This window comes from Lampris incognitus, chromosome 20, assembly GCF_029633865.1.
Source record: "Lampris incognitus isolate fLamInc1 chromosome 20, fLamInc1.hap2, whole genome shotgun sequence".
NCBI lineage: Eukaryota > Metazoa > Chordata > Actinopteri > Lampriformes > Lampridae > Lampris > Lampris incognitus.
Window position 1 is genome coordinate 447,992 of NC_079230.1, and position 24,429 is coordinate 472,420.

The 24,429-nt window shown below is 40.0% G+C and overlaps 1 protein-coding gene across 1 annotated transcript in view; it reads right to left on the minus strand.

The window, feature by feature from the left end:
• The window catches only part of atp1b2a (ATPase Na+/K+ transporting subunit beta 2a), a 131,322-nt gene that overhangs the window by 80,288 nt on the left and 26,605 nt on the right, over window positions 1–24,429 (minus strand). Inside the window, exon 2 of the mRNA XM_056300639.1 lies at window positions 3,002–3,130. Coding sequence (XP_056156614.1) covers window positions 3,002–3,130 — 129 coding nt within the window. The remainder of the gene's footprint in view (window positions 1–3,001; window positions 3,131–24,429) is intronic.

The following is a 24,429-nucleotide window of genomic DNA, read 5'->3' on the forward strand; positions in this document are numbered from 1 at the left end:
TATTCCCCCGCAATTACCCTTCCCCCTGAACAGGCGCCCCGACTGACCAGAGGAGGCGCTAGTGCAGCGACCAGGACATATACCCACATCCGTCTTCCCACCCGCAGACGCGGTCAATTGTGTCCACAGGGACGCCCGAACAAGACAGAGGTAACACGGGGATTCGAACCGGCATTCCCCGTGCTGGTAGGCAATGGAATAGACCGCCACGCTACCCGGATGCCCTCAAGTTAATTCTAACACATTTCTCCGATCAAAGAAAGTTGACTCAGTTCATCAGGACTCAACGTTTATTGACAGAAACGTTTCATCATCATCATTATCGAAGTGACCTCTTCAGTCTCACCTGAGTGCAGGTGTCCCACCCTTATAATCAATACAGTGACTGCAGGTGTCCCCACCCTTATAATCAATACAGTGACTGCAGGTGTCCCAAACCCTTATAATCAATACAGTGACTGCAGATGTCCCCACCCTTATAAACAATACAGGGACAATTTAGTATGGCCGATTCACCTGACCTACATGTCTTTGGACTGTGGGACAATTGTCCTTAGGTTGGTCGTTGTGGGACAACAACACACGTAGGGACAGTTTAGTATGGCCACTTCAACTGACCTACATGTCGTTGGACTGTGGAAGGAAACCCACGCAGACACTGGGAGAACATGCAAACTCCACACAGGGGATGACCCAGGAAGACCCCCAAGGTTGGACTACTCCGTGGCTCGAACCCAGGACCTTCTTGCTGTGAGGCAGCTTCACTAAACACTGCACCACTGTTATAAATCATAAAAGATTTATAAAAGTTATAAATCATAAAAGGGCGGCACGGTGGCGCAGTGGTTAGCGTGGTTGCCTCACAGCAAGAAGGTTATTACTTGTTACTACTGATAAACGAGGCAACAGTAAACATGTCCACCCCCCTGCAACTATGTAGCCACCATTGTTGTGATGTTCAATGCCAGTGGGACGTCTAAAAACATTTCACTTGTCAGAATATATGTGATTGGAGCTGTAAAGTACAATCCATAATTTATACACACAGCATCTGTCCGCCCACTCCTGCCGCTGTTTGGGTCAGACTTTGTTAACTTTTTACGCTTTTTTATTACTTGGGAATGAGAAAATTAGCCGAAGCCCCGTCACTTTCACTTTGTTTTTGAGGCTTTCGGTTGCCTCCATTTCTTAAACACATTCTCATCGTTGGTCCGATAGTGAGATCTGGCGTGTTTCTTGTTGTCAGTCAGCTCATGTTGTTTCCCATTTACATCAGCCAGTTGATGGTTCCCTGCAGTGTGGGGTGGGGGTCTCCTGTAGTTGGTAATGTCTTTCAAACCTCTCCAGACTGATGATGGGTGGTTGGCTGAAAACTTTTTTTTCAGCTTTACAGAGTAGCACCTTTTTGCCGCTCTGATCTCCTTTGTGAGTGTATTTCTGGCTTTGTTGTACCACATCCTATCTCCACACCTGTAGGCTTCCTCTTTGGCCTTACAAAGCTACCTGAGTTTAGCTGAGAAACAGGGCGTATTTGTTGTTAAAGGTACAGTAGGTTTTGGTGGGCACACACGTCTTCACAAAAGCTTTTGTGAGATGTCACAGTGTCAGTAAGTTTGTCCAGATCTGTAGATGCGGCCTCATAAACACTCCAGTTGAGACAGGCCTGGAGCTCCAGTTTTGACTCATTGGTCCATTTCTTCACAGTTTTAACCACAGGCTTTACAGATGTTAGTTTCTGCCTGTAGGTTGGAATCAGATGAATCAGACGGAGATCAGAGAGTCCCAGGGCTGCACGGGGGACAGAGCGGTACGTGTCCTTTAATACTGTGTACCAATGATCCAGAGTGTTGTTGTCTCTGGTGGGACATTTAACATGCTGTCTGTATTTTGGCAGTTCGTGGTTGAGGTTTGCTCTGTTAAAATCCCCAAGGATAATGAGTAGGGAGTCTGGATATTTGTGCTCCATGTGTGTCATTTGATCAGCAGGTGCCGTCTTTATCACAGGTCTGGGATGGGATATAGACACCGACCAGAATACATGATGAAAGTTCCCGCGGTGAATAGAATGATTTACAGTCAAGGCTCAGTGTTTTCGGTTTTTAGCGATTTTCACCAAAAAATACCCAGATTTTTAAACTGATTTTCACCCGGATTTTATGTTTCCAAGGTTCCAAAAGTTGTTCCTGTTCATGTGAGGTTATGTAATCATGTCCTCTTGTGGCGAAATTTGGCATGCTGGATGGCTTTGAAAAACAAAAAGCGAAAACGCTGAGCCTTGTTTACAGTCAATGAAAAGGGTCTCTAAGTGAGGGCTGCATGATTTCTTCAACACTGTGACATCTGTGCACCAACCTTCGTTTATGTAGAAGCATATGCCGCCAGCCTGTTTTTTCCCTGACAGCTCCGTATCATGGTCCGTCCGGAGGAGTTGGAACTGCGGCAGATGAAGTCCGTGATATGCTCACTAAGCCAGGTTTCAGTGAGGCTCAGGGCGGCAGATCTGGAAAATTCTGGTGAGTTTTTTGGGGTTTTTTTCCCCTCCCGGAGTAGCGGTTCGTCCATTCGCTACAGCTGCTTCCCCCTTCAGCGTCTTTGACGTAGTCCACACAGGACTGTACTGATCAAGACTTCGGCAAGACTTTCATTAAAATGTTCAGTGAAAGTCGGTAAACCAACAAGTCTGTACAGGTTGTCCAGCAGACAGTTGGAGGATTAAATGTTTTCACTGCTGTATGTGGTCAGTGAGGGGGACGCTGGAAACTAAACAAACAAACAGAAATAGAAAAAGTACAAGAGAGCGCAGAACCGAGGCTACCTACCGTCCTCGGCGCCATCTTGATGATGTAATCAACCAACTCATGTATCAACAATCAAATCAGGAATAAGGGAAATTGGCTCATCATTTCTGAAAACGTCTTACACGCTGTTTCAGACAAGATGTGTGTGTACAAATCACTGGTTCGTTAAATTAAGTGTTTACTGGTGTGTTTGGTTTGTGTACCTGGGGTGGACAGGCGATCCTGCCAGGTAGGTTTGTAGTCGTCTAGCGTCAGCAGCATCACATACATGGTCAGAACAAACATCCCCGCCAAGAACATATAGAAGATCAGATAAAACAACAAGATAAGACCTGGAGAGAGAGAGGGAGAGACATGTAACATCATAAATACAAGACCAACTTCCTTCACAAACACATCTTGAGTCAACGCTAAATTTAATGTTTCACACAATAAGACAGAAGAAATCAGAGGAAATCTCATTCCTGTTTCCATCAGTGGGTCATCCGTTGGAATTGTGGACAGTTTTAGATTTCTCAGTTTACACATCACAGACACCCTTACATGGTCTATCAACACCAACTGCATCCTCAAGAAGGTGCAGCAGAGACTGTATTTTCTGAGACCAAGTGTTTTGGGATAAGTACCAAAACTCTTGTGAACTTCTATGGCAGTACCAGGGAGAGTGTCTTGACAGGCTGTATCACAGTGTGGCTTGTCAGTCTGACACCTCTGGGCTGCAGACTGCTTTAAAGGACTGTAAAGACAGCAGTAAAAATCCTTGGCATAGAACTACCACAATGTCATCATATTTACACCACTCGCTGCAAAAGGAAAGCCCAAAACATCATGAAGGACACCAGCCACCCTGCTCGTGTTCTGTTCTCATTCCCTCCATCTAAAAAACGTTACCGGAGCATCAACTCACACACCATCTCAGTAAAATCAAAGAAGGTTGAATCAGTTCATCTGGATACAACACTTACTGACAGGTACGTTTCATCACTCAACTAAGTGACCTCTTCAGTCTCTAACCCTAAGCCTAACACTAACCCTAACATTAACCTTAACCCAAACACTAACCCTAACCACTAACCCTATCCCTAACCACTAACCCTAACACTAACACACTAACCCTATCCTTAACCATAACCCTAACACTAACACTAGCCCTAACACTAACACGAACCCTAACCCAAACACTAACACTAGCCCTAACACTAACCCTAAGCCTAACCCTAACACGTGTCGAGGTTTTGAATTAACACAGTGACATGTGTCGAGTTGTTGAATTAACACCCTAACTTGTGTCGAGTTGTTGAATGGAAGATGTTTATAGTTCAACAGTTTAACTGTGTTATCCCAAAGACAAACGCCAGAGTTCCATTCAGGACTTATACATCTCCAGACTCAGGAAACAGGCAGGCAACATCACTGCAGACCCATCACACCCTGGTCACAACCTGTTCTAACGCCTCCCCTCTGGTAGGCGCTACAGAGCACTTGTCTGTGAATGTTCTCATTCATCCAGGTCATAGTTATCCAAAGGAATTGAATCAAGTGCAACTGGACTTGGTTCTATATCCATGAAGACGTTTTGCCTCTCAACCAAGAGGCTTCATCAGTTCGTGCCTTTCTGACTAGACCAAGCTAGTCTGACTGGCCGGTGATGAGACTCAGATATTTAGCCCCTTTGGAGTCATTATCAGAGCTACTGATGTCAATGGCTCTTTTGTGTTCCTATGTTTAGCAACGACAGTCGTTATCAGAGCTATTGATGTCAATGGCTCTTTTGTGTTCCGATGTTTAGCAACAACAGTCGTTGGGGGTGTTAGTTTCGACTTCTTTAGTGCTCCATTCAGTGGTCATGAGTCATTGGAGCTGTTAGTGACCGACTGTTGTTCTTGGAGGCTAGGCTTCTTGAGTCTCCTGGGTAGAGATGAAAGGACGGCATTGTAAGTGGGAGATAGGTGGTGTCGCAGACCTCCTCCTCTGCTGAGGGATGGTTTTTCCCAGTTTCGCATAGATGGCTTCCTTCACCCCTCTTTCAAACCATCTATCTTCCCTGTCCAAAATGTGTACGTTGCTGTCCTCGAAGGAGCGTGTCTTCTCCTTTAGGTGTAGATAGACTGCTGAGTCTTGTCCTGAGGAGTTTGGCCTTCTGTGTTGGGCCATCCGTTTGTGTAGTGGTTGTTTGGTTTCTCCTATATATAGGTCAGTGCAATCCTCATTGCATTGTACAGCATACACCAGATTGCTTTTCCGGGTGTGTGGTACACGGTCTTTGGGATGAACCAGTCTTTGTCGGAGTGTGTTGCTGGGTTTGAAGTATACCGGAATGTGGTGTTTTGTTAAAAATTCTCCTGAGTTTCTCGGAGACCCCAGAAACATACGGGATGACTGTTATTCCTTCTGTTCCTCTTCTCCTCATCACTTACCCGGTTGGTCTTTCTGGAACGTGTTGCAGTTCTCACAAAGGTCCAACTGGGGTAGCCGCAGATTTTTAGAGTTTCCCTCAGGTGTTTGTGTTCTTTCCGTTGGGCCTGAGTGCTGCTGCGCACATTGTCAGCTCTGTGTTGCAGAGTTCTGATGATGCCCAGTTTGTGTTCCAGAGGGTGGTGTGAGTCGAAAAGTAGATATTGGTCTGTGTGTGTAGGTTTCCTGTAAACCCCAAAGTGGAGGCTCCTGTCTTCCCCAATGTGGACGTCACAGTCGAAGAAGGGTAAACTGTTGTTCTTTACATCTTCCATTGTGAACTTAATGTTCTTGTCCACTGAGTTGATGTGTTTGGTAAACGCTTGCACCTCTTATGTTTGGATTTTGACTCATGTGTCGTCCACATATCTGAACCAGTGGCTCGGAGGTGTTCTCGGAGGCTAAGCTTTTGAGTCTTCAGATAGGTCAGATTCACTTGTCGTGTCTAGGTTATGTTTCTGTTGTCATGTCTAGCTCATGTTTCTGTTGTCATGTCTAGCTTATGTTTCTGTTGTCATGTCTAGGTCAGGTTTCTGTTGTCATGTCTAGCTCATGTTTCAGTTGTCATCTCTAGGTCATGTTTCTGTTCATGTCTAGGTCATGTTTCACTTATGTCTAGGTTATGTTTCACTTGTCATGTCTAGGTCATATTCACTTGTCATGTCTAGGTCGTTTTTCTGTTGCCATGTCTAGGTCATATTTCACTTGTCATGTCTGGGTCATTTTTCACTTGTCATGTCTAGGTCATGTTTCTGTTGTCATGTCTAGCTCATGTTTCTGTTGTGATGTCTAGCTCATGTTTCTGTTGTCATGTCTGGGTCATGTTTCTGTTGTCATGTCTAGGTCATGTTTCACTTATGTCTAAGTTATGTTTCAGTTGTCATGTCTACGTCATGTTTCTGTTGTCATGTCTAGGTCATATGCACTTGTCGTTTCTAGCTTATGTTTATGTTGTCATGTCTAGGTCATGTTTCACTTAGATCTAGGTTATGTTTCAATTGTCATGTCTAGGTCATATTAACTTGTCGTGTCTAGCTTATGTTTCTGTTGTCATGTCTAGGTCATATTTCAACTGTCATGTCTAGCTCATGTTTCTGTTGTCATGTCTAGGTCATATTTCAGTTGTCATGTCTAGGTCATGTTTCTGTTGTCATCTCTAGGTCATGTTTCTGTTGTCATGTCTAGCTCATGTTTCTGTTGTCATGTCTAGCTTATGTTTCTGTTGTCATATCTAGGTCATGTTTCTGTTGTCATGTCTAGGTCATGTTTCAGTTGTCATCTCTAGGTCATGTTTCTGTTGTCATGTCTAGGTCATGTTTCTGTTGTCATATCTAGGTCATGTTTCTGTTGTCATGTCTAGGTCATGTTTCACTTATGTCTAGGTTATGTTTCTGTTGTCATGTTTCACTTATGTCTAGCTTATGTTTCTGTTGTCATGTCTAGGTTATATTCACTTGCTGTGTCTAGCTTAAGTTTCTGTTGTCATGTCTAGGTCAGATTCACTTGTCGTGTCCAGCTTATGTTTCTGTTGTCATGTCTAGGTCATATTTCAACTGTCATGTCTAGCATATGTTTCCGTTGTCATGTCTAGCTCATGTTTCACTTATGTCTAGGTCTTGTTTCTGTTGTCATGTCTAGGTCATGTTTCTGTTGTCATGTCTAGTTCATGTTTCTGTTGTCATGTCTAGCTCATGTTTCAGTTGTCATGTCTAGGTCATGTTTCTGTTGTCATGTCTAGCTCATGTTTCACTTATGTCTAGGTTATGTTTCTGTTGTCATGTTTCACTTATGTCTAGCTTATGTTTCTGTTGTCATGTCTAGGTTATATTCACTTGTCGTGTCTAGCTTAAGTTTCTGTTGTCATATCTAGGTCATGTTTCTGTTGTCATGTCTAGCTCATGTTTCTGTTGTCATGTCTAGCTCATGTTTCAGTTGTCATGTCTAGGTCATGTTTCTGTTGTCATATCCAGCTCATGTTTCACTTATGTTTAGGTCATGTTTCAGTTTTCATGTCTAGGTCATGTTTCTGTTGTCATGTCTAGGTCATGTTTCTGTTGTCATGTCTAGCTCATGTTTCAGTTTTCATGTCTAGGTCATGTTTCTGTTGTCATATCTAGGTCATGTTTCTGTTGTCATGTCTAGGTCATGTTTCTGTTGTCATGTCTAGCTCATGTTTCAGTTTTCATGTCTAGGTCATGTTTCTGTTGTCATGTCTAGGTCATGTTTCACTTATGTCTAGGTTATGTTTCTGTTGTCATGTTTCACTTATGTCTAGCTTATGTTTCTGTTGTCATGTCTAGGTTATATTCACTTGTCGTGTCTAGCTTAAGTTTCTGTTGTCATGTCTAGGTCAGATTCACTTGTCGTGTCCAGGTTATGTTTCAGTTGTCGTGTCTAGGTCATATTTCAACTGTCGTGTGTAGGTCATATTTCAACTGTCATGTCTAGCTTATGTTTCTGTTGTCATGTCTAGCTCATGTTTCACTTATGTCTAGCTTATGTTTCTGTTGTCATGTCTAGCTCATGTTTCACTTATGTCTAGGTCATGTTTCTGTTGTCATGTCTAGGTCATGTTTCACTTATGTCTAGGTTATGTTTCACTTGTCATGTCTAGTTCATGTTTCTGTTGTCATGTCTAGGTCATATGCACTTGTCGTATCTAGCTTATGTTGCTGTTGTCATATCTAGGTCATGTTTCAACTGTCATGTCTAGCTAATGTTTCTGTTGTCATGTCTAGGTCATGTTCCTGTTGTCATGTCTAGGTTATGTTTCTGTTGTCATGTTTCACTTATGTCTAGCCTATGTTTCTGTTGTCATGTCTAGGTCATATTCACTTGTCATGTCTAGCTTAAGTTTCTGTTGTCATGTCTAGGTCAGATTCACTTGTCGTGTCTAGGTTATGTTTCTGTTGTCATGTCTAGCTCATGTTTCTGTTGTCATGTCTAGCTTATGTTTCTGTTGTCATGTCTAGGTCAGGTTTCTGTTGTCATGTCTAGCTCATGTTTCAGTTGTCATCTCTAGGTCATGTTTCTGTTCATGTCTAGGTCATGTTTCACTTATGTCTAGGTTATGTTTCACTTGTCATGTCTAGGTCATATTCACTTGTCATGTCTAGGTCGTTTTTCTGTTGCCATGTCTAGGTCATATTTCACTTGTCATGTCTGGGTCATTTTTCACTTGTCATGTCTAGGTCATGTTTCTGTTGTCATGTCTAGCTCATGTTTCTGTTGTGATGTCTAGCTCATGTTTCTGTTGTCATGTCTGGGTCATGTTTCTGTTGTCATGTCTAGGTCATGTTTCACTTATGTCTAAGTTATGTTTCAGTTGTCATGTCTACGTCATGTTTCTGTTGTCATGTCTAGGTCATATGCACTTGTCGTTTCTAGCTTATGTTTATGTTGTCATGTCTAGGTCATGTTTCACTTATATCTAGGTTATGTTTCAATTGTCATGTCTAGGTCATATTAACTTGTCGTGTCTAGCTTATGTTTCTGTTGTCATGTCTAGGTCATATTTCAACTGTCATGTCTAGCTCATGTTTCTGTTGTCATGTCTAGCTCATATTTCAGTTGTCATGTCTAGGTCATGTTTCTGTTGTCATCTCTAGGTCATGTTTCACTTATGTCTAGGTCATGTTTCTGTTGTCATGTCTAGGTCATGTTTCACTTATGTCAACGTTATATTTCACTTGTCATGTCTAGTTCATGTTTCTGTTGTCATGTCTAGGTCATATGCACTTGTCATGTCTAGCTTATGTTGCTGTTGTCATATCTAGGTCATGTTTCAACTGTCATGTCTAGCTAATGTTTCTGTTGTCATGTCTAGGTCATGTTCCTGTTGTCATGTCTAGGTTATGTTTCTGTTGTCATGTTTCACTTATGTCTAGCCTACGTTTCTGTTGTCATGTCTAGGTCATATTCACTTGTCATTTCTAGCTTAAGTGTCTGTTGTCATGTCTAGGTCAGATTCACTTGTCGTGTCTAGGTTATGTTTCTGTTGTCATGTCTAGCTCATGTTTCTGTTGTCATGTCTAGCTTATGTTTCTGTTGTCATGTCTAGGTCATGTTTCAGTTGTCATCTCTAGGTCATGTTTCTGTTGTCATGTCTAGGTCATGTTTCACTTATGTCTAGGTTATGTTTCACTTGTCATGTCTAGGTCATATTCACTTGTCATGTCTAGGTCGTTTTTCTGTTGCCATGTCTAGGTCATATTTCACTTGTCATGTCTGGGTCATTTTTCACTTGTCATGTCTAGGTCATGTTTCTGTTGTCATGTCTAGCTCATGTTTCTGTTGTGATGTATAGCTCATGTTTCTGTTGTCATGTCTGGGTCATGTTTCTGTTGTCATGTCTGGGTCATGTTTCACTTATGTCTAAGTTATGTTTCAGTTGTCATGTCTACGTCATGTTTCTGTTGTCATGTCTAGGTCATATGCACTTGTCGTTTCTAGCTTATGTTTATGTTGTCATGAGTAGGTCATGTTTCACTTATATCTAGGTTATGTTTCAATTGTCATGTCTAGGTCATATTAACTTGTCGTGTCTAGCTTATGTTTCTGTTGTCATGTCTAGGTCATATTTCAACTGTCATGTCTAGCTCATGTTTCTGTTGTCATGTCTAGGTCATATTTCAGTTGTCATGTCTAGGTCATGTTTCTGTTGTCATCTCTAGGTCATGTTTCTGTTGTCATGTCTAGCTCATGTTTCTGTTGTCATGTCTAGCTTATGTTTCTGTTGTCATGTCTAGGTCATGTTTCTGTTGTCATGTCTAGCTCATGTTTCAGTTGTCATCTCTAGGTCATGTTTCTGTTCATGTCTAGGTCATGTTTCACTTATGTCTAGGTTATGTTTCACTTGTCATGTCTAGGTCATATTCACTTGTCATGTCTAGGTCGTTTTTCTGTTGCCATGTCTAGGTCATATTTCACTTGTCATGTCTGGGTCATTTTTCACTTGTCATGTCTAGGTCATGTTTCTGTTGTCATGTCTAGCTCATGTTTCTGTTGTGATGTCTAGCTCATGTTTCTGTTGTCATGTCTGGGTCATGTTTCTGTTGTCATGTCTACGTCATGTTTCACTTATGTCTAAGTTATGTTTCAGTTGTCATGTCTACGTCATGTTTCTGTTGTCATGTCTAGGTCATATGCACTTGTCGTTTCTAGCTTATGTTTATGTTGTCATGTCTAGGTCATGTTTCACTTATATCTAGGTTATGTTTCAATTGTCATGTCTAGGTCATATTAACTTGTCGTGTCTAGCTTATGTTTCTGTTGTCATGTCTAGGTCATGTTTCAGTTGTCATGTCTAGGTCATGTTTCTGTTGTCATGTCTAGGTCATATGCGCTTGTCGTTTCTAGCTTATGTTTCTGTTGTCATGTCTAGGTAATGTTTCACTTATATCTAGGTCATGTTTCAATTGTCATGTCTAGGTCATATTAACTTGTCGTGTCTAGCTTATGTTTCTGTTGTCATGTCTAGGTCATATTTCAACTGTCATGTCTAGCTCATGTTTCTGTTGTCATGTCTAGGTCATGTTTCTGTTGTCATGTCTAGGTCATGTTTCTGTTGTCATGTCTAGTCATGTTTCACTTATGTCTAGGTTATGCTTCTGTTGTCATGTCTAGCTCATGTTTCTGTTGTCATGTCTATCTCATGTTTCTGTTGTCATGTCTAGGTCATGTTTCACTTCTGTCTAGGTTATGTTTCTGTTGTCATGTCTAGGTCAGATTCACTTGTCGTGTCCAGCTTATGTTTCTGTTGTCGTGTCTAGGTCATATTTCAACTGTCATGTCTAGCTTATGTTTCTGTTGTCATGTCTAGCTCATGTTTCACTTATGTCTATGTCATGTTTCTGTTGTCATGTCTAGCTCATGTTTCTGTTGTCATTTCTAGGTCATGTTTCTGTTGTCATGTCTAGCTCATGTTTCACTTATGTCTAGGTTATGTTTCTGTTGTCATGTCTAGGTCATGTTTCTGTTGTCATATCTAGGTCATGTTTCTGTTGTCATGTCTAGGTCATGTTTCTGTTGCCATGTCTAGCTCATGTTTCTGTTGTCATGTCTAGCTCATGTTTCTGTTGTCATGTCTAGCTCATGTTTCACTTATGTCTAGGTCATGTTTCTGTTGTCATGTTTCACTTATGTCTAGCTTATGTTTCTGTTGTCATGTCTAGGTTATATTCACTTGTCGTGTCTAGCTTAAGTTTCTGTTGGCATGTCTAGGTCAGATTCACTTGTCGTGTCCAGCTTATGTTTCTGTTGTCATGTCTAGGTCATATTTCAACTGTCATGTCTAGCATATGTTTCCGTTGTCATGTCTAGCTCATGTTTCACTTATGTCTAGGTCTTGTTTCTGTTGTCATGTCTAGGTCATGTTTCTGTTGTCATGTCTAGTTCATGTTTCTGTTGTCATGTCTAGCTCATGTTTCAGTTGTCATGTCTAGGTCATGTTTCTGTTGTCATGTCTAGCTCATGTTTCACTTATGTCTAGGTTATGTTTCTGTTGTCATGTTTCACTTATGTCTAGCTTATGTTTCTGTTGTCATGTCTAGGTTATATTCACTTGTCGTGTCTAGCTTAAGTTTCTGTTGTCATATCTAGGTCATGTTTCTGTTGTCATGTCTAGCTCATGTTTCTGTTGTCATGTATAGCTCATGTTTCAGTTGTCATGTCAAGGTCATGTTTCTGTTGTCATATCCAGCTCATGTTTCACTTATGTTTAGGTCATGTTTCAGTTTTCATGTCTAGGTCATGTTTCTGTTGTCATGTCTAGGTCATGTTTCTGTTGTCATGTCTAGGTCATGTTTCTGTTGTCATGTCTAGCTCATGTTTCAGTTTTCATGTCTAGGTCATGTTTCTGTTGTCATATCTAGGTCATGTTTCTGTTGTCATGTCTAGGTCATGTTTCTGTTGTCATGTCTAGGTCATGTTTCTGTTGTCATGTCTAGCTCATGTTTCAGTTTTCATGTCTAGGTCATTTTTCTGTTGTCATGTCTAGGTCATGTTTCACTTATGTCTAGGTTATGTTTCTGTTGTCATGTTTCACTTATGTCTAGCTTATGTTTCTGTTGTCATGTCTAGGTTATATTCACTTGTCGTGTCTAGCTTATGTTTCTGTTGTCATGTCTAGGTCAGATTCACTTGTCGTGTCCAGGTTATGTTTCAGTTGTCGTGTCTAGGTCATATTTCAACTGTCGTGTCTAGGTCATATTTCAACTGTCATGTCTAGCTTATGTTTCTCTTTTCATGTCTAGCTCATGTTTCACTTATGTCTAGCTTATGTTTCTGTTGTCATGTCTAGCTCATGTTTCACTTATGTCTAGGTCATGTTTCTGTTGTCATGTCTAGGTCATGTTTCACTTATGTCTAGGTTATGTTTCACTTGTCATGTCTAGTTCATGTTTCTGTTGTCATGTCTAGGTCATATGCACTTGTCGTGTCTAGCTTATGTTGCTGTTGTCATATCTAGGTCATGTTTCAACTGTCATGTCTAGCTAATGTTTCTGTTGTCATGTCTAGGTCATGTTCCTGTTGTCATGTCTAGGTTATGTTTCTGTTGTCATGTTTCACTTATGTCTAGCCTATGTTTCTGTTGTCATGTCTAGGTCATATTCACTTGTCATGTCTAGCTTAAGTTTCTGTTGTCATGTCTAGGTCAGATTCACTTGTCGTGTCTAGGTTATGTTTCTGTTGTCATGTCTAGCTCATGTTTCTGTTGTCATGTCTAGCTTATGTTTCTGTTGTCATGTCTAGGTCATGTTTCTGTTGTCATGTCTAGCTCATGTTTCAGTTGTCATCTCTAGGTCATGTTTCTGTTGTCATGTCTAGGTCATGTTTCACTTATGTCTAGGTTATGTTTCACTTGTCATGTCTAGGTCATGTTTGTGTTGCCATATATAGGTTATATTTTATTTGTCATGTCTAGGTCATGTTTCTGTTGTCATGTATAGGTCATGATTCACTTGTCATGTCTTGCTCATGTTTCTGTTGTCATGTCTAGGTCATGTTTCACTTATGTCTACGTTATGTTTCACTTGTCATGTCTAGGTCATGTTTCTGTTGTCAGGTCTAGGTCATGTTTCACTTGTCATGTATAGCTCATGTTTCTGTTGTCATGTCTAGGTCATGTTTCACTTATGTCTAAGTTATGTTTCAGTTGTCATGTCTACGTCATGTTTCTGTTGTCATGTCTAGGTCATATGCACTTGTCGTTTCTAGCTTATGTTTATGTTGTCATGTCTAGGTCATGTTTCACTTATATCTAGGTTATGTTTCAATTGTCATGTCTAGGTCATATTAACTTGTCGTGTCTAGCTTATGTTTCTGTTGTCATGTCTAGGTCATGTTTCAGTTGTCATGTCTAGGTCATGTTTCTGTTGTCATGTCTAGGTCATATGCGCTTGTCGTTTCTAGCTTATGTTTCTGTTGTCATGTCTAGGTAATGTTTCACTTATATCTAGGTCATGTTTCAATTGTCATGTCTAGGTCATATTAACTTGTCGTGTCTAGCTTATGTTTCTGTTGTCATGTCTAGGTCATATTTCAACTGTCATGTCTAGCTCATGTTTCTGTTGTCATGTCTAGGTCATGTTTCTGTTGTCATGTCTAGGTCATGTTTCTGTTGTCATGTCTAGTCATGTTTCACTTATGTCTAGGTTATGCTTCTGTTGTCATGTCTAGCTCATGTTTCTGTTGTCATGTCTATCTCATGTTTCTGTTGTCATGTCTAGGTCATGTTTCACTTCTGTCTAGGTTATGTTTCTGTTGTCATGTCTAGGTCAGATTCACTTGTCGTGTCCAGCTTATGTTTCTGTTGTCGTGTCTAGGTCATATTTCAACTGTCATGTCTAGCTTATGTTTCTGTTGTCATGTCTAGCTCATGTTTCACTTATGTCTATGTCATGTTTCTGTTGTCATGTCTAGCTCATGTTTCTGTTGTCATTTCTAGGTCATGTTTCTGTTGTCATGTCTAGCTCATGTTTCACTTATGTCTAGGTTATGTTTCTGTTGTCATGTCTAGGTCATGTTTCTGTTGTCATATCTAGGTCATGTTTCTGTTGTCATGTCTAGGTCATGTTTCTGTTGCCATGTCTAGCTCATGTTTCTGTTGTCATGTCTAGCTCATGTTTCTGTTGTCATGTCTAGCTCATGTTTCACTTATGTCTAGGTCATGTTTCTGTTGTCATGTTTCACTTATGTCTAGCTTATGTTTCTGTTGTCATGTCTAGGTTATATTCACTTGTCGTGTCTAGCTTAAGTTTCTGTTGGCATGTCTAGGTCAGATTCACTTGTCGTGTCCAGCTTATGTTTCTGTTGTCATGTCTAGGTCATATTTCAACTGTCATGTCTAGCATATGTTTCCGTTGTCATGTCTAGCTCATGTTTCACTTATGTCTAGGTCTTGTTTCTGTTGTCATGTCTAGGTCATGTTTCTGTTGTCATGTCTAGTTCATGTTTCTGTTGTCATGTCTAGCTCATGTTTCAGTTGTCATATCTAGGTCATGTTTCTGTTGTCATGTCTAGGTCATGTTTCTGTTGTCATGTCTAGGTCATGTTTCTGTTGTCATGTCTAGCTCATGTTTCAGTTTTCATGTCTAGGTCATTTTTCTGTTGTCATGTCTAGGTCATGTTTCACTTATGTCTAGGTTATGTTTCTGTTGTCATGTTTCACTTATGTCTAGCTTATGTTTCTGTTGTCATGTCTAGGTTATATTCACTTGTCGTGTCTAGCTTATGTTTCTGTTGTCATGTCTAGGTCAGATTCACTTGTCGTGTCCAGGTTATGTTTCAGTTGTCGTGTCTAGGTCATATTTCAACTGTCGTGTCTAGGTCATATTTCAACTGTCATGTCTAGCTTATGTTTCTCTTTTCATGTCTAGCTCATGTTTCACTTATGTCTAGCTTATGTTTCTGTTGTCATGTCTAGCTCATGTTTCACTTATGTCTAGGTCATGTTTCTGTTGTCATGTCTAGGTCATGTTTCACTTATGTCTAGGTTATGTTTCACTTGTCATGTCTAGTTCATGTTTCTGTTGTCATGTCTAGGTCATATGCACTTGTCGTGTCTAGCTTATGTTGCTGTTGTCATATCTAGGTCATGTTTCAACTGTCATGTCTAGCTAATGTTTCTGTTGTCATGTCTAGGTCATGTTCCTGTTGTCATGTCTAGGTTATGTTTCTGTTGTCATGTTTCACTTATGTCTAGCCTATGTTTCTGTTGTCATGTCTAGGTCATATTCACTTGTCATGTCTAGCTTAAGTTTCTGTTGTCATGTCTAGGTCAGATTCACTTGTCGTGTCTAGGTTATGTTTCTGTTGTCATGTCTAGCTCATGTTTCTGTTGTCATGTCTAGCTTATGTTTCTGTTGTCATGTCTAGGTCATGTTTCTGTTGTCATGTCTAGCTCATGTTTCAGTTGTCATCTCTAGGTCATGTTTCTGTTGTCATGTCTAGGTCATGTTTCACTTATGTCTAGGTTATGTTTCACTTGTCATGTCTAGGTCATGTTTGTGTTGCCATATATAGGTTATATTTTATTTGTCATGTCTAGGTCATGTTTCTGTTGTCATGTATAGGTCATGATTCACTTGTCATGTCTTGCTCATGTTTCTGTTGTCATGTCTAGGTCATGTTTCACTTATGTCTACGTTATGTTTCACTTGTCATGTCTAGGTCATGTTTCTGTTGTCAGGTCTAGGTCATGTTTCACTTGTCATGTATAGCTCATGTTTCTGTTGTCATGTCTAGGTCATGTTTCACTTATGTCTAAGTTATGTTTCAGTTGTCATGTCTACGTCATGTTTCTGTTGTCATGTCTAGGTCATATGCACTTGTCGTTTCTAGCTTATGTTTATGTTGTCATGTCTAGGTCATGTTTCACTTATATCTAGGTTATGTTTCAATTGTCATGTCTAGGTCATATTAACTTGTCGTGTCTAGCTTATGTTTCTGTTGTCATGTCTAGGTCATGTTTCAGTTGTCATGTCTAGGTCATGTTTCTGTTGTCATGTCTAGGTCATATGCGCTTGTCGTTTCTAGCTTATGTTTCTGTTGTCATGTCTAGGTAATGTTTCACTTATATCTAGGTCATGTTTCAATTGTCATGTCTAGGTCATATTAACTTGTCGTGTCTAGCTTATGTTTCTGTTGTCATGTCTAGGTCATATTTCAACTGTCATGTCTAGCTCATGTTTCTGTTGTCATGTCTAGGTCATGTTTCTGTTGTCATGTCTAGGTCATGTTTCTGTTGTCATGTCTAGTCATGTTTCACTTATGTCTAGGTTATGCTTCTGTTGTCATGTCTAGCTCATGTTTCTGTTGTCATGTCTATCTCATGTTTCTGTTGTCATGTCTAGGTCATGTTTCACTTCTGTCTAGGTTATGTTTCTGTTGTCATGTCTAGGTCAGATTCACTTGTCGTGTCCAGCTTATGTTTCTGTTGTCGTGTCTAGGTCATATTTCAACTGTCATGTCTAGCTTATGTTTCTGTTGTCATGTCTAGCTCATGTTTCACTTATGTCTATGTCATGTTTCTGTTGTCATGTCTAGCTCATGTTTCTGTTGTCATTTCTAGGTCATGTTTCTGTTGTCATGTCTAGCTCATGTTTCACTTATGTCTAGGTTATGTTTCTGTTGTCATGTCTAGGTCATGTTTCTGTTGTCATATCTAGGTCATGTTTCTGTTGTCATGTCTAGGTCATGTTTCTGTTGCCATGTCTAGCTCATGTTTCTGTTGTCATGTCTAGCTCATGTTTCTGTTGTCATGTCTAGCTCATGTTTCACTTATGTCTAGGTCATGTTTCTGTTGTCATGTTTCACTTATGTCTAGCTTATGTTTCTGTTGTCATGTCTAGGTTATATTCACTTGTCGTGTCTAGCTTAAGTTTCTGTTGGCATGTCTAGGTCAGATTCACTTGTCGTGTCCAGCTTATGTTTCTGTTGTCATGTCTAGGTCATATTTCAACTGTCATGTCTAGCATATGTTTCCGTTGTCATGTCTAGCTCATGTTTCACTTATGTCTAGGTCTTGTTTCTGTTGTCATGTCTAGGTCATGTTTCTGTTGTCATGTCTAGTTCATGTTTCTGTTGTCATGTCTAGCTCATGTTTCAGTTGTCATGTCTAGGTCATGTTTCTGTTGTCATGTCTAGCTCATGTTTCACTTATGTCTAGGTTATGTTTCTGTTGTCATGTTTCACTTATGTCTAGCTTATGTTTCTGTTGTCATGTCTAGGTTATATTCACTTGTCGTGTCTAGCTTAAGTTTCTGTTGTCATATCTAGGTCATGTTTCTGTTGTCATGTCTAGCTCATGTTTCTGTTGTCATGTATAGCTCATGTTTCAGTTGTCATGTCAAGGTCATGTTTCTGTTGTCATATCCAGCTCATGTTTCACTTATGTTTAGGTCATGTTTCAGTTTTCATGTCTAGGTCATGTTTCTGTTGTCATGTCTAGGTCATGTTTCTGTTGTCATGTCTAGCTCATGTTTCAGTTTTCATGTCTAGGTCATGTTTCTGTTGTCATATCTAGGTCATGTTTCTGTTGTCATGTCTAGGTCATGTTTCCGTTGTCATGTCTAGGTCATGTTTCTGTTGTCATGTCTAGCTCATGTTTCAGTTTTCATGTCTAGGTCATGTTTCTGTTGTCATGTCTAGGTCATGTTTCACTTATGTCTAGGTTATGTTTCTGTTGTCATGTTTCACTTATGTCTAGCTTATGTTTCTGTTGTCATGTCTAGGTTATATTCACTTGTCGTGTCTAGCTTATGTTTCTGTTGTCATGTCTAGGTCAGATTCACTTGTCGTGTCCAGGTTATGTTTCAGTTGTCGTGTCTAGGTCATATTTCAACTGTCGTGTCTAGGTCATATTTCAACTGTCATGTCTAGCTTATGTTTCTCTTTTCATGTCTAGCTCATGTTTCACTTATGTCTAGCTTATGTTTCTGTTGTCATGTCTAGCTCATGTTTCACTTATGTCTAGGTCATGTTTCTGTTGTCATGTCTAGGTCATGTTTCACTTATGTCTAGGTTATGTTTCACTTGTCATGTCTAGTTCATGTTTCTGTTGTCATGTCTAGGTCATATGCACTTGTCGTGTCTAGCTTATGTTGCTGTTGTCATATCTAGGTCATGTTTCAACTGTCATGTCTAGCTAATGTTTCTGTTGTCATGTCTAGGTCATGTTCCTGTTGTCATGTCTAGGTTATGTTTCTGTTGTCATGTTTCACTTATGTCTAGCCTATGTTTCTGTTGTCATGTCTAGGTCATATTCACTTGTCATGTCTAGCTTAAGTTTCTGTTGTCATGTCTAGGTCAGATTCACTTGTCGTGTCTAGGTTATGTTTCTGTTGTCATGTCTAGCTCATGTTTCTGTTGTCATGTCTAGCTTATGTTTCTGTTGTCATGTCTAGGTCATGTTTCTGTTGTCATGTCTAGCTCATGTTTCAGTTGTCATCTCTAGGTCATGTTTCTGTTGTCATGTCTAGGTCATGTTTCACTTATGTCTAGGTTATGTTTCACTTGTCATGTCTAGGTCATGTTTGTGTTGCCATATATAGGTTATATTTTATTTGTCATGTCTAGGTCATGTTTCTGTTGTCATGTATAGGTCATGATTCACTTGTCATGTCTTGCTCATGTTTCTGTTGTCATGTCTAGGTCATGTTTCACTTATGTCTACGTTATGTTTCACTTGTCATGTCTAGGTCATGTTTCTGTTGTCAGGTCTAGGTCATGTTTCACTTGTCATGTATAGCTCATGTTTCTGTTGTCATGTCTAGGTCATGTTTCACTTATGTCTAGGTTATGTTTCACTTGTCATGTCTAGGTCATGTTTCTGTTGTCTTGTCTAGGTCATGATTCACTTGTCGTGTCTAGCTTATGTTGCTGTTGTCATGTCTAGGTCATGTTTCAACTGTCATGTCTAGGTCATGTTTCTGTTGTCATGTCTAGGTCATGTTTCTGTTGTCATGTCTAGGTCATGTTTCTGTTGTCATGTCCAGCTCATGTTTCTGTTGTCATGTCCAGCTCAAGTTTCTTTTGTCATGTCTAGCTCATGTTTCTGTTGTCATGTCTAGGTCATGTTTCTGTTGTCATGTCCAGCTCATGTTTCTTTTGTCATGTCTAGCTCATGTTTCTGCTGTCATGTCTAGGCCATGTTTCTGTTGTCATGTCTAGGCCATGTTTCTGTTGTCATGTCTAGTCATGTTTCACTTATGCCTAGGTCACTTTTCACTTATGTCTAGGTCATGTTTCTGGTGTCATGTCTATGTCATATTCACTTGTGTCTAGCTTAAGTTTCTGTTGTCATATCTAGCTCATGTTTCTGTTGTCATGTCTAGGTCATGATTCACTTGTCGTGTCTAGCTTATGTTGCTGTTGTCATGTCTAGGCCATGTTTCAACTGTCATGTCTAGCTCATGTTTCACTTTTGTCATGTCTAGGTCATGTTTCTGTTGTCATGTCTAGGTCATGTTTCTGTTGTCATGTCTAGGTCATGTTTCTGTTGTCATGTCTAGCTCATGTTTCTGTTGTCATGTCTAGGTCATGTTTCTGTTGTCAGGTCTACCTCATGTTTCTGTTGTCATGTCTAGGTCATGTTTCTGCTGTCATGTCTAGCTCATGTTTCTGTTGTCATGTCTAGGTCATGTTTCTGTTGTCATGTCTAGCTCATGTTTCTGTTGTCATGTCTAGGTCATGTTTCTGTTGTCATGTCTAGGTCATGTTTCTGTTGTCATGTCTAGGTCATGTTTCTGTTGTCATATCTAGCTCATGTTTCTGTTGTCATGTCTAGGTCATGTTTCTGTTGTCATGTCTAGCTCATGTTTCAGTTTTCATGTCTAGGTCATGTTTCTGTTGTCATATCTAGGTCATGTTTCTGTTGTCATGTCTAGGTCATGTTTCCGTTGTCATGTCTAGGTCATGTTTCTGTTGTCATGTCTAGCTCATGTTTCAGTTTTCATGTCTAGGTCATGTTTCTGTTGTCATGTCTAGGTCATGTTTCACTTATGTCTAGGTTATGTTTCTGTTGTCATGTTTCACTTATGTCTAGCTTATGTTTCTGTTGTCATGTCTAGGTTATATTCACTTGTCGTGTCTAGCTTATGTTTCTGTTGTCATGTCTAGGTCAGATTCACTTGTCGTGTCCAGGTTATGTTTCAGTTGTCGTGTCTAGGTCATATTTCAACTGTCGTGTCTAGGTCATATTTCAACTGTCATGTCTAGCTTATGTTTCTCTTTTCATGTCTAGCTCATGTTTCACTTATGTCTAGCTTATGTTTCTGTTGTCATGTCTAGCTCATGTTTCACTTATGTCTAGGTCATGTTTCTGTTGTCATGTCTAGGTCATGTTTCACTTATGTCTAGGTTATGTTTCACTTGTCATGTCTAGTTCATGTTTCTGTTGTCATGTCTAGGTCATATGCACTTGTCGTGTCTAGCTTATGTTGCTGTTGTCATATCTAGGTCATGTTTCAACTGTCATGTCTAGCTAATGTTTCTGTTGTCATGTCTAGGTCATGTTCCTGTTGTCATGTCTAGGTTATGTTTCTGTTGTCATGTTTCACTTATGTCTAGCCTATGTTTCTGTTGTCATGTCTAGGTCATATTCACTTGTCATGTCTAGCTTAAGTTTCTGTTGTCATGTCTAGGTCAGATTCACTTGTCGTGTCTAGGTTATGTTTCTGTTGTCATGTCTAGCTCATGTTTCTGTTGTCATGTCTAGCTTATGTTTCTGTTGTCATGTCTAGGTCATGTTTCTGTTGTCATGTCTAGCTCATGTTTCAGTTGTCATCTCTAGGTCATGTTTCTGTTGTCATGTCTAGGTCATGTTTCACTTATGTCTAGGTTATGTTTCACTTGTCATGTCTAGGTCATGTTTGTGTTGCCATATATAGGTTATATTTTATTTGTCATGTCTAGGTCATGTTTCTGTTGTCATGTATAGGTCATGATTCACTTGTCATGTCTTGCTCATGTTTCTGTTGTCATGTCTAGGTCATGTTTCACTTATGTCTACGTTATGTTTCACTTGTCATGTCTAGGTCATGTTTCTGTTGTCAGGTCTAGGTCATGTTTCACTTGTCATGTATAGCTCATGTTTCTGTTGTCATGTCTAGGTCATGTTTCACTTATGTCTAGGTTATGTTTCACTTGTCATGTCTAGGTCATGTTTCTGTTGTCTTGTCTAGGTCATGATTCACTTGTCGTGTCTAGCTTATGTTGCTGTTGTCATGTCTAGGTCATGTTTCAACTGTCATGTCTAGGTCATGTTTCTGTTGTCATGTCTAGGTCATGTTTCTGTTGTCATGTCTAGGTCATGTTTCTGTTGTCATGTCCAGCTCATGTTTCTGTTGTCATGTCCAGCTCAAGTTTCTTTTGTCATGTCTAGCTCATGTTTCTGTTGTCATGTCTAGGTCATGTTTCTGTTGTCATGTCCAGCTCATGTTTCTTTTGTCATGTCTAGCTCATGTTTCTGCTGTCATGTCTAGGCCATGTTTCTGTTGTCATGTCTAGGCCATGTTTCTGTTGTCATGTCTAGTCATGTTTCACTTATGCCTAGGTCACTTTTCACTTATGTCTAGGTCATGTTTCTGGTGTCATGTCTATGTCATATTCACTTGTGTCTAGCTTAAGTTTCTGTTGTCATATCTAGCTCATGTTTCTGTTGTCATGTCTAGGTCATGATTCACTTGTCGTGTCTAGCTTATGTTGCTGTTGTCATGTCTAGGCCATGTTTCAACTGTCATGTCTAGCTCATGTTTCACTTTTGTCATGTCTAGGTCATGTTTCTGTTGTCATGTCTAGGTCATGTTTCTGTTGTCATGTCTAGGTCATGTTTCTGTTGTCATGTCTAGCTCATGTTTCTGTTGTCATGTCTAGGTCATGTTTCTGTTGTCAGGTCTACCTCATGTTTCTGTTGTCATGTCTAGGTCATGTTTCTGCTGTCATGTCTAGCTCATGTTTCTGTTGTCATGTCTAGGTCATGTTTCTGTTGTCATGTCTAGCTCATGTTTCTGTTGTCATGTCTAGGTCATGTTTCTGTTGTCATGTCTAGGTCATGTTTCTGTTGTCATGTCTAGGTCATGTTTCTGTTGTCATATCTAGCTCATGTTTCTGTTGTCATGTCTAGGTCATGTTTCTGTTGTCATGCCTAGCTCACGTTTCTGTTGTCATGTCTAGCTCATGTTTCTGTTGTCATGTCTATGTCATATTTCACTTGTCATGTCTAGCTCATGTTTCTGTTGTCATGTCTAGTTCAGATTCACTTGTCGTGTCCAGGTTATGTTTCAGTTGTCGTGTCTAGGTCATATTTCAACTGTCGTGTCTAGGTCATATTTCAACTGTCATGTCTAGCTTATGTTTCTGTTGTCATGTCTAGCTCATGTTTCACTTATGTCTAGCTTATGTTTCTGTTGTCATGTCTAGCTCATGTTTCACTTATGTCTAGGTCATGTTTCTGTTGTCATGTCTAGGTCATGTTTCACTTATGCCTAGGTTATGTTTCACTTGTCATGTCTAGTTCATGTTTCTGTTGTCATGTCTAGGTCATATGCACTTGTCGTATCTACCTTATGTTGCTGTTGTCATATCTAGGTCATGTTTCAACTGTCATGTCTAGCTCATGTTTCTGTTGTCATGTCTAGGTTATGTTTCTGTTGTCATGTATCACTTATGTCTAGCCTATGTTTCTGTTGTCATGTCTAGGTCATATTCAATTGTCATGTCTAGCTTAAGTTTCTGTTGTCATGTCTAGGTCAGATTCACTTGTCGTGTCTAGGTTATGTTTCTGTTGTCATGTCTAGCTCATGTTTCTGTTGTCATGTCTAGCTTATGTTTCTGTTGTCATGTCTAGGTCATGTTTCTGTTGTCATGTCTAGCTCATGTTTCAGTTGTCATCTCTAGGTCATGTTTCTGTTGTCATGTCTAGGTCATGTTTAACTTATGTCTAGGTTATGTTTCACTTGTCATGTCTAGGTCATATTCACTTGTCATGTCAAGGTTATGTTTCCGTTGTCATATCTAGGTCATGTTTGTGTTGTCATGTATAAGTTATATTTTATTTGTCATGTCTAGGTCATGTTTCTGTTGTCATGTATAGGTCATGATTCACTTGTCATGTCTAGCTCATGTTTCTGTTGTCATGTCTAGGTCATGTTTCACTTATGTCTAGGTTATGTTTCACTTGTCATGTCTAGGTCATGTTTCTGTTGTCAGGTCTAGGTCATGTTTCACTTGTCATGTATAGCTCATGTTTCTGTTGTCATGTCTAGGTCATGTTTCACTTATGTCTAGGTCATGTTTCTGTTGTCATGTCTAGCTCATGTTTCTGTTGTCTTGTCTAGGTCATGATTCAATTGTCGTGTCTAGCTTATGTTGCAGTTGTCATGTCTAGGTCATGTTTCAACTGTCATGTCTAGGTCATGTTTCTGTTGTCATGTCTAGGTCATGTTTCTGTTGTCATGTCTAGGTCATGTTTCTGTTGTCATGTCCAGCTCATGTTTCTTTTGTCATGTCTAGCTCATGTTTCTGTTGTCATGTCTAGGCCATGTTTCTGTTGTCATGTCTAGGCCATGTTTCTGTTGTCATGTCTAGTCATGTTTCACTTATGCCTAGGTCACTTTTCACTGATGTCTAGGTCATGTTTCTGGTGTCATGTCTATGTCATATTCACTTGTGTCTAGCTTAAGTTTCTGTTGTCATATCTAGCTCATGTTTCTGTTGTCATGTCTAGGTCATGATTCACTTGTCGTGTCTAACTTATGTTGCTGTTGTCATGTCTAGGCCATGTTTAAACTGTCATGTCTAGCTCATGTTTCTGTTGTCATGTCTAGCTCATGTTTCTGTTGTCATGTCTAGGTCATGTTTCTGTTGTCATGTCTAGCTCATGTTTCTGTTGTCATGTCTAGGTCATGTTTCTGTTGTCAGGTCTAGCTCACATTTCTGTTGTCATGTCTAGGTCACGTTTCTGCTGTCATGTCTAGGTCACGTTTCTGCTGTCATGTCTAGCTCATGTTTCTGCTGTCATGTCTAGGTCATGTTTCTGTTGTCATGTCTAGCTCATGTTTCTGTTGTCATGTCTAGGTCATGTTTCTGTTGTCATGTCTAGCTCATGTTTCTGTTGTCATGTCTAGCTCATGTTTCTGTTGTCATATCTAGGTCATGTTTCTGTTGTCATGTCTAG